The 10,034-nt window shown below is 56.1% G+C and overlaps 2 protein-coding genes across 3 annotated transcripts; both read right to left on the bottom strand.

Annotated features, from left to right (window-relative positions):
* Positions 1 to 792: 792 nt before the first annotated feature.
* HCRT (hypocretin neuropeptide precursor) lies at positions 793 to 2,380 on the bottom strand. The gene is made up of 2 exons (XM_042967400.1): positions 2,074 to 2,380; positions 793 to 1,231 (listed from the first exon to the last, which is right to left on the bottom strand). Exons 1-2 carry the CDS (start codon positions 2,092 to 2,094, stop codon positions 860 to 862), a joined length of 393 nt encoding a protein of 130 aa, XP_042823334.1. The 5' UTR covers positions 2,095 to 2,380; the 3' UTR covers positions 793 to 859.
* Positions 2,381 to 3,897: 1,517 nt separating this feature from the next.
* GHDC (GH3 domain containing) lies at positions 3,898 to 8,292 on the bottom strand. 2 transcript variants are annotated; one of them, XM_007087660.3, is made up of 10 exons: positions 8,198 to 8,292; positions 7,921 to 8,005; positions 7,455 to 7,735; positions 7,036 to 7,157; positions 6,386 to 6,887; positions 5,797 to 5,989; positions 5,625 to 5,696; positions 5,418 to 5,551; positions 4,963 to 5,048; positions 3,898 to 4,694 (listed from the first exon to the last, which is right to left on the bottom strand). In XM_007087660.3, the coding sequence occupies exons 3-10, from the start codon at positions 7,720 to 7,722 to the stop codon at positions 4,476 to 4,478; spliced, it is 1,596 nt and encodes a 531-aa protein (XP_007087722.2). In that variant the 5' UTR covers positions 7,723 to 7,735; positions 7,921 to 8,005; positions 8,198 to 8,292; the 3' UTR covers positions 3,898 to 4,475. The 2 variants fall into 2 exon arrangements, with proteins under 2 accessions (XP_007087722.2, XP_015395526.2); XM_015540040.2 differs by having other exon boundaries at positions 7,455 to 7,766; positions 7,921 to 8,292.
* Between the last annotated feature and the right edge of the window lie 1,742 nt (positions 8,293 to 10,034).

Here is a 10,034-nt window from a genome sequence, read left to right on the forward strand (position 1 = left end):
CATGTTCACATGGGTTCCCCCTGTGTGTGTTTCTGTAAGTCCACATTCCCCCTTTTTATGAGGACACTGGTCACATTGGATTAGAGGTCCACTCTACTCCAGTATGACCTCATCTTAATTATATCTACTGTTTCTATATAAGGTCATATTATGAAGTGCTGGGGTTAGGACTTCAACATATGAATTGGGGGTGGGGGGGTGCATTCGGCTAAAGTTGCAGGAAAATCTTGCCCCATTTCTGATTAAGAACTCCTGACTCCCAGGTACCTACAGAATGAAGTATAAAGCCTTCACAGTCCAGGCTGCAGGAACCGAAGAGCCTCCCCTCCAGCGTCTCCCCGCGCCCCACACCGTCAACCCCGTGCTGCAGCCACTCGGGAAAATTCATGTTGAATCTCAAATTCTCGGTCTTTTGGGCAAGCTTGGCTCCTCTCCCTTTCCAGCCAGACTCCGCTCCTCTGTGCAACATTCCTAGCTACCTCCCATCCCTGTCTGCCTGTAAAGGTCGAGATACAGAATGACGAGGAGAGAGCATTGAGAGATGAGTCTGCCCCCCCCCCCCCCTTTTCCCCCTCCAAGCGTGCACACGTGCGTTTCTCTCCGTACCACTGGGCCTAGCACAGTTCCTTGCTCTGTGTTTTGTGTTCTACCAGCCAGAGCTGAGGTGCTCCAGGGCCGGGCTGCCAGGCCCTCGGGCTCTTTACAGACTCTCACGCCCCCTGCAGGACGGGATGCGACAGCAAAGGAACAGAGACCAGCTTCACTAACAGAGACTCGTCTTTATTGCCCTTTTTCTGAGGGCTGACACCCGGCGGGCAGCGAGGAGAGGGCAGGGCCAGAACCCGGCCAGAGCAACGGCTCAGACTCCAGACCGTCCCCCAGGCGCCGCAGAGGGAGCGGCCAGGGCGGGACATCTACGCCCGGGGCAGGGGCGCGGCGCTGGCTCTGCGCCTGCGCGGCGGCCCATGGTCAGGATGCCGGCTGCGTGGTTGCCGCTGGCCTGCAGGAGGCGCTGCAGCCGGCCCTGGAGGCCAGGGGGTCCCGGCCGCCGCTTGCCCAGCGTGAGGATGCCGGCCGCGTGGTTGCCCGCGCCGTGCAGCAGCTCGTAGAGGCGGCAGGAGCACGTCTTCTGGCGGCAACAGTCGGGCAGGGGCTGCGCTGCCGCTCCCGGCGACAGGAGCGCGGGCGGTAGCAAAAGCAGCAGCAGCAGCGTCACGGCGGCCCAGGGGACCTAGGGAGACGCGAGGCCAGGCGCTGGGGTGGGGGGAGGGCGGGGGGGCGGAGGGTTTCCCGCCGCGCCCACCTTCAGCCCCCAGGCCCAGGCCCCGCCCAGTTGGTTCTGCGCCCCCTCCCTCCTGCGGTCCTAACACTCTGCGTCCCCTAGTTTCCCGGCCTCTGTCTGCAAGACGGTATTGGAGGGCTCCTCTCTGGCTCTTTTACCTACTCATCTCTCAAGCCCCAGCACACCATCTCCTCCAGGAAGCCCTTTGAGACTCCTGGGCAGAGTGATTCCCTCTTTTCTGGGTACCCTTAAGTCTCTCGTTACCCCCATTAGAGCGCTTACCACTCCACCTGAAAACAGGGTGTGTGAGTCTGCACCGGAAGTTTGTTCACTCAGGGAAACAGACCCAGTATAGTCCCAACATGGGCAAACCAAGGACTGGGGTGCAGTCAAGGACCGGCAGGATCCAGGTTGTCTTGTCTGCCTGCTCCCTCACAGGGGAAACTGTATTCTGTGGCTTCTGCACCAGTTTCCTACCCTCTTAGGGGCACAACTTCCTCACTTGTAAACGGGTTAAGTAATTCCTATAGTGCAGGCTGCCAGGAGGAGGACATGAGAGACTGCAAACAGCACCTGATACATGAGCTCTCAGGAGCTGGGCACAGTCCCATGCTAGCAGAGGCCGACCCTCCTCCAAGGCCCCACCCAGTCCCCTGCCTCAGAGCACCCCCCCCCCCCCGGGAAAAGACCAAGAGTAGAGACATCTCAGACTTCTTTCCAGCCCCCTGAGCAAGCAGTCTCATTGCCCCCCTGGGATGATGAGTTACCCCTCCATCCCCAGGTATCTTTACCTTTGTAGAGGGAGGGTTCATGGCGTCTGGCGCTCAGAGTGGGGTAGCCAAGAAAGGTGTTGTCTGCAGTGGTCCAAATAGCCAGGAACTTCGAGGCCGTTGACTGTGACCACTGATCAAGGGCCTGGGGTTTATAGTGCTCTGAGGTGGTGCAGGACAGACGGGTACTTGCGTCTGCTCTGGGGCCAGACAAAGGCAAGTCTAAGATTAGCCTCCCACAGGGCAGCCGTCTCCAGGTTGGGCCCAAAGAATGGCCGCCAAGGCTCTCAGAAGCGGGAGTTCGATCACTGTGCCCAGGGTCCCCCCCTTGTCTGTCTGCCTGCTCCCTGGAGATGGGGCGGTCTCCGGGCATTAATGAGGCCACCTTGCACCCAGGAATCTGGGAGCACAAAAGAGGCCCTGGCTGGGGCCCTGGCCTGGGACAATGCATGTGTGTTTGGGGCGGGTGGGGGGGGCAACTGCTAATTAGGGCAGGAGAGAAGGCAGCTGTGAGACCCACTCTCCACATGGTATATGGGGTGGGGGGAGGGCAGCTAGGCTGCAGGCCTAGCTCCTTGTTGCTGTCCCTGGGGTCTGTCAGGCTCCATGGCCCTCTTCCTTAATGGAAAAGTCTTCTTACACCTCTCCCTTCCCCCAGTTCTCTCCTTCCCTCTGCCCCTTCTACGAACCTCCAAGGGGGAAAAGCTTGGAAACTCAACCTGGGTAGGGGGAGGAAACAGCCAAACCTGGTGTTGTTCTTGGACCTGCCCAGTTTCCCTCCTGTTCAGGTGGCCTGGAGTAGGGGATGGAGTCCCAATACCACCATAGGAGAGAGTGAACGACCCGGGGCGGGGAGGACCGCTCCATCTCCAAGCCAGAGTCTCTTTTATTCAGGGCATGTCCGTTATGCACCTGCTCTCAGCCAGGCCCTGCATAGCACTGGAGGGACAGTGTGCATCAGACATGGCCCAATTTTCCAGGAGCTCCAAAGTCCAGGTGGGGAGGCAACCTAGCATAATTATAGCTTCGTGGGAGAAAGGACCCCAAAAAGGCCTTGCATGCCAAGTAGATTTCCATCAGCTAAGATTGGGGAGGAGGCATTCCACAGAAGGCACAGCTTGAGCAGAGACCTGGAGGTGACAGTGCTTAGCTCATGCAGGATAGTAGGGTGTGGTCATCATAGCTGTGGCTTCCTTCTCAGGGGAGAGGTGGCTGGACAGGTAAGTGAGGGCCAGGGTGGGTCAAAGGGTCTTGCAGGCTAAGCTGATTGGTCTGAATCCTGTGGCCACTGTGGAGACACAGGAGAGTTTTAGCAGGAAGAAGTTGTGGGGTTGATGGGGGGTTGGGTGGCCTGGATGTGGCATGGGATCCAGCAGTAATTCAGAGGTAGAACTGGTGACTTGGCAACTGATCAGGAACAGGGACTGTGTTACTTAAGAGGAGCTTGTGGGGCCTTGGGCAAGCCTCACAGCCTCAGGAAGCCTCAGTTTCCCCACTGCTAAGATGGGCAGTTGACCCAAATGGTCTCTGAGATTGCTTCCTGTTGTGATACTTCCTGACTTGTAGTATAGCCCCTGCCCATGGAGGTGATTTGTGGGTATTGGGCCAGACAGGCACCTGTGCTAAGCCAGCTAAGTTGAGGAGCAGTCCTTCCCCATTTACAGTAAGCTTGGAGTGGAGAGAGGGAGGAGGAGTGGGTTCTGGGTCTTCTGGGTTGACCTAGGCCATGGTAGGGGTCCCCAGGACCTACCCCAACCTGGAGTGGAGCGTGGGGGGAAAGCCTTGGTGTCCAGAGCTGAAGGTGGGGGAAGCCAGCCTGCAGCAAGAGCAGGATGAATGAGACTACTACAGTTTCGCCATAAGCAGACCCTGAGTCCAGAATCTGGGTGCAAGTGGTTTATTTGGGAGGTAATCCTACAAAGCACATGAAAACATGGGGATGGGCAGGGTGGAAGGAAAACCAGTAAGAATTGTGTTAATCAGAGGGTTACCACTACGGGCAACCGGTGCAGAAGACACTTGAGAATTGTACTCAGGGACAGTGACGCTGAGGTCTCTTTCTCTGACTTCTGTCTCTCATTGACTGAGGGTTGCTCCTGGGGAACATTAACGGTTAACACGTCCAGCCTGCCCAGTGACTGGGCCTGGAGACACAGGAGACATCGGCAGTATGTGGGAACTCTAGCAGTGTCCCACAGAGGGCGCCACGGGACTTCAGGGAGGGCACTGCAGGGGCCAGTTGACGTGGGCTCCTCAGAACGGGCTGAACAGCTTAGACCTCCCTCAGGCCTGGGGTTCTGATGAGCAACTGTCCCATGACACAGAGTTGAAGACCCTGGCCAAGACTTCCCATCCAGAGAGGCCACAGAGGAATGTACCAAGTGGCCTATGAGGGGGATGGGGCAGTAGGCAGGCCTCTCAGCTCAGGACACCACCCTTTTCTGCAGACACTGGGCCAGGTGCCTGTGCCTCAGGACCCGGGGCATCTCAGGAGGATAGGGGGACGAAGGGCAGGCTGCAAGGGCCACCCGGAGTTCTCTGAAGGCCCCTTGCCCCACCAGGTGGACTCTGGCAGGGCCCACGCTGCCCCAGAACCGCAAGGACTTGTAGCGGGGAGAGACTTCCTGAAGGCAGTGGTCAAGCTGGAAACAGAACGGCCTGAGTGAGGCTGGTGTGTAGCTGTGTGGCATGTGGATGAGGGATGCCTGATGGTGCCCAGGGTATGTGTGGTAGGTGTTTCATGTGTCCATATGTGTCTGTGGGAATTCATCTCTCCCTTCCCAGAGCCTCAGGGAAGCTCTCCTCCCCGCCCCCCTCCTCCCCATCACTCCACTGCGCCCAGGGCACCTGGAGTCATGCAGGGTAAAGGAGACACGCAGTCCCGTCCTGTCCTATCCCTGTCTTGTTTACCTTGTCTCGATTTTCCTCTGACAGGTTTCTCAGGCCCCTCAGCGCCACAAACACCTCATAGTGGGGAGCCGAGCCCTCGGAGGAATCTGCAGACAAACCCCCATGTTCACACACTTTTGTCAACAGGGCAGCTCCCAACGCCAATGCCGGTGCTCCTACCTGTTCCACCTTACTCTGACGTTCATGGGAGAAGAGGGATCCCTTGGTAGAGAGGAGGGTAAATGGAGAGGAACCCAAAACCAAATCGTAAATATGAAGCAGGCCGGGAAGGGAAAGGGGGAGAGACTGCAGCAGGAGGGATGGGAGTTAGACCTGAGTGAGCTAGGACTTGTGTTAGGAGCAACCAAAGAGGCCAAGTCTTCTGACCTCTTTTCTAAAGTTCTTCCATCCGCATGGAATGGCATGGGGGGCAGCCAACTCAAGAATGGGGGGCAGGAGCTGATGGAGAAGCTTACCCAGAATGCTGCTCTCCACACAGCTGTGGTCTAACAGTTTCGCCCCTGGCCACTGCCCGACAGCCCGGCCCAGGGCCTCAGAGAACACATCCTCTCGAATGTCTTCTCCTCTCACACTCAGGGCCTGGCCCAGCCTGGGGAGGAGGAAGGAGACAGAGGAGCCTAGGGCACAAGGACGGCCCCTCAGCTCCCCAGGGGGTCACGTACCTGCAGACGAACCTGACGACTGGACACCGATTGTAGGCACCAACCACCTGTACCACATCACCCAGGCAGCACCTGACAGGTGGAGGAGTGGGGGGCGAGGTCAGCCCCAGGGGCCCATTCGCTCATATCCCTGGCCTTCGATAGGGTCCCAGAGGGGTGGGCAGGCGATCACCTGGTAAGGCTGATGTGGTCGGTCAGCACCAGCTCATACTCCTTGCCCTTCTGGGCCTCGGCCAGCAGGACGGTAGAGGCAGCCTCTTCCTGGGCTCCTTTGTTGACTGGGAGCAGCTCAATAAAAGGAGCTCCAGGGGGCAGAAGGTAGAGCCCGCGGGGCTGCTCTGGCCACAGGTTCAGGCCCACCACCCCTGTGGGGAGCAAGCAGCCCTTCAGTGGCCGGTGCCCTTGCTTTCTGCTAGGCAGTAGCCCCTCCCCCGGGCCCCCAGGCCCCAGTTCTCTGAGCAGCTGTTCCCACTGCTGCCCTCCCACCCCTCCTTCCTGGCTCCCCCAGGCTCAGTGTGCCACCTCTGAGGCCCCAGTTGGGAGGAGGCGGTGGTTCGGGGGGTGGCAGACCTGGCGCCAAATGCTGGCGCCGTGTGAATTTGTGCAAGTCTCTTAACCTCTATGAGCCTCAGTTTCTGCATGTGTATAACGGAGCTGTTGGTGTTGGGGGGATTAAATGATTAGGTAGGGCTCAGTGTTTGGCAGCTAGCCGTGTGACCTCTGCCCCCTGCCCCAGCTCACTAGCCTTGAGTCCTGCTGACCTCCAGAGGCAGAGTAAGCCGGGGAGAAGAAGGCTAGCCCTTGGCACCACAATGCCTCCAGGGCAGCCACAGCCTCGGCCTGGCCTCCTGCGTCCAGAGTCACCACCACCTGTAGCTTCGGCCAGAGCCGACGGGCCAGTCCTCGGGGCCCCTGCTCTAGGGCCTCCCGCAACTCAGCTGCCCGTCTGGGGAGAGGCACCCCTGGGTTCCCGGCAGCTATTGTCTCAGCTAGCTCTTCGCCATCCGCCTCCAGGCCCACAAAGACGTCCAGGAGTTCGGCTGCCGTCCCACCTTCCAGTGCCCGCAGCCCTGGGGACCTCAGTGCCTTCAGCAGCAGGGCCCCAGGGCGCTTGGCTCCAGGGGCGCTAACCTGGCCCAAGGCACGCCAAGGCCAGGGGAGAGGGCAGGGCCAGGGGGACGTAGGGGTCACACAGGCGGTGCCTCCCGGAGCCAGCACTTCTGGATAGGCCTTGTTTAGGGCTGCCAGACCCAGCAAGGTGGCCTGGAGGGAGACAAGAAGAGGGTGTTGGCCCTGGGCCTGAGCCAGTCCCTGAGCCCCCAGTTTGGGGGTTCTTTGCCCACCCTACTGGGAGGGTTTGGCTGCAAGTAGGGGTCTCTAATGGGGCTAGGCTCCAGCCTTCTCAGTTTACCTGCAGAGAGGCCTCCCCGTAGTACTGGGTTGAGGTAGGAGGCGAGAGCTGCCCCTCATGTTCTTCCTCCTGGGCCTGGCTGGCCTTGGTCAGTGGGAGATGGTTCCGGAAGGTGCTTATATCTGTAGCCCCAAAGACATCATAAACTCGTCCTGAAGCCACAGTTTCCCAAGAGTTTCAGGCAAGATGGGTGAGACCCTTAATAAGGAACCCAGCATAGGCTTAGGCTGAGCGGGGCTACTGGGGCCCAGGAATGGAAAATTCATCTTGAACAATCCTGAGCCTGGGTAGGGTCTTTGCGTTGGGCCCCTCTGTGCTGGCGGTAGAAGGTGAGAGGGAATCCTTGGGTTCTGAAATCTGACTATCCTGTGGGGTTTCTATCTGTTTGGGGCCACCTCCCCAGCCCCTTGGAAACACACCTGTGTTCCCCCTGAGGGGACCGCGGGGCCCCTGGGCTCCCTGCAGACACCACTTCAGGGCCTGCTGCTGGCTCTGGCCCGCGTGCAGTGTACTCTGTTCTAGTCTCCGCTGCTGCCAGGCGGCTGCCCAGCACAGGGTCCCTGCTGCCACACGATGCTGGAGACCAGCAAGCCAGGACAGCCTGGCATCTTGGGGCTGCCGCTGCCAGAGCACGGCCAGCAGTGGCAGCAGCAGCAGCAAGAGAAGGAACAGCAGCAGCAGCAGCATCTCCAAGCAGCTCCTGGGAGGAGGAAGGGACCCAAGTTCTGGTCCTGGGGGGGAGGAGAGGATAACCCATTTCTCCCTCGCCTTAAGCCCACTCTACCGCACAAGAAACCCAGGAAAAAGGAAGTCTGGGAAGAAGCCAGGACCCGTCAGGCAGGTGATGCAGAGGAGACAACATCAAGGCCTTGGAGTCACACTGACCTGAGGTCGGACCCTGGCTCTGACACTTGGTTAGCCGTAGGGCCCTGGGTAAGTCAGCCAGCTGCTCTGGGCTCCGTTCCCCTGTCTGTAAAATGGGAATAATAACAGCTTCGCAGAAGATATAGACGGGGTTTGACACAGTGTCTGGCACACAGCGGCTGCTCAGTGACATGTCCTGCCCACTCCTGGGTGGCTCTGCTGCATCCCAGGATCCACCCTGTCCCCACTCCGGGCCCCTCCTAAGCCCCGGGGAAGTGGTTCCATGTCCCACGTGCACCTGTCATAGCCCACTTGCGCAGACTCTCAGCACCCAGGGCCCCCTCGGCGGTGGGTACTTGGGTCTCTGTACACAGCCAGTCAGAAAGATGGAGCCGTGGCTTTAAAGGGAGGGGCCCTGATGGGGAAATCCGGTCACAGGCCTGAGGGAGGAGCTGGGGGGGGGGGTGCTCTTAAAGGGGCAGCTTGCCTAAGGGCCCAAGCCCAAGCTGGCAGGTGGGAGGAAGCTACCGCGGGAGACTTCAAACTCCTGCTGTCTTCAAACTCCTGCAGGTGAAGGAAGAGAAAGCTGAGTGTGGGAAAGAGTTCAGGAAGCAGCTTGAGTTGGGAGAAGGGCGCACCCCTGGAGAGCAGGTTCAAGCTGGAGAACTGTTAAAAAAACATTTTTTTTTTCTCCCAGTCCAGAAACCATGTCCACAAAGATCTACCAGCTTTCCCTCACAAAGGTGGTAGAGAAATAAATCCCCACCCCTGGCATAAGCAACCACAAATCTAGTTGCTCTCCATATAGATTTGTCTGTTCTGGACATTTCATATAAATGGAATCAGAACACGTGGTCTTTTGTGTTGGCTCCTTTCACTTAGCATGTTTTCAAGGTTCTTCCACGTCGTACCGTGTAGCAGTAGTTCATTTCTTTTTATTGCCAAATGTATTTCATGGTATGGATATGCCACCCTACATTTACTTATTCGTTCATCAGTTGATGGGCATTTGGGGTCATTTCCGTTCTTTGGCTACTATGTGTAACACTATTACGGATATTTGTGTACAAGTTTTTCTGTGGATATATGTTTTTATTTTCTTGCATAAAAATGTGATGAATGCAAGGGATTTACTGCATTCCAATGAACAGAATAGCTGGGTTGCATAGTAGCTCTGTTTAACTGTGTAAGGAACTGTTAAACTGGTTTCCATAGTGGCTGCGCCATTTTACATCCCCACCAGCAGTATATGAGGGTTTCAAATTCTCTACATCCTTGCAAACACTTGTTATTACCCAACTTTTTGATCACAGCTATCGTAGTGGGGTGTGAAGTGACTTGAGTCTGTTTTAATTTGCATGGTCCCCGATGACCAATGACCAAGCATCTTTTCATGTATCTATTGGCCATTTATACACTTCTATGGAGAAATGTCTTTTCAGATGCTTTACCCATTTTTTACTGGGCTATTTGTCTTTTTATTATTAAGCTGTAAGAGTTCTTTATATATTTTGCAGTCAAGTCCCCTGTCAGATAGATGATTTGCAAATGGATTCTTCCATTCTGTGGGTTGTCTCTTCATTTTCTTGATAGTGTCCTTTGAAGCACACAAATTTTAAATTTTGATGAAGTCTAATTGTCTACTTTTTCTTTTGTTGCTTGTGCTTTTGGTGTCATATCTAGGGACCCATCGTCAAGTCCAAGGTCATGAAGATTTACTCCTATGTTTTCTTCCAATACTTTCATAAAATTAGCTCTTACATTTAGGTCTTTGATTTGTTTTTTCTTGTGGTAAAATATGCCTAAGATTTACCATTTTAACCCGATCAGGTATCCACTTCAGTGGCATTAAGTACATTCACACCATCGTGCAACCATCACCACCATCCATTTCCAGAACTTTTTCTTCTTCCTACACTGAAGTGTGACTCATGAAACACTAACTCCCCATTCCTCCTCTCCCCAGCCTCTGATGACCATGATTCTATTTTCTGTCTTCATGAATTCGACTACTGCAGGTAGCTAACATAGGGGCATCCATACAATGTCTGTCCTTTTATGTCTGTCTTATCCATTCAGCATAATGTCTTCAAGATTCACCCATGTTGTGGCATGTGTCAGAATTTCCTTCCTTT

Source organism: Panthera tigris, chromosome E1, assembly GCF_018350195.1.
Source record: "Panthera tigris isolate Pti1 chromosome E1, P.tigris_Pti1_mat1.1, whole genome shotgun sequence".
Classification (NCBI taxonomy): domain Eukaryota; kingdom Metazoa; phylum Chordata; class Mammalia; order Carnivora; family Felidae; genus Panthera; species Panthera tigris.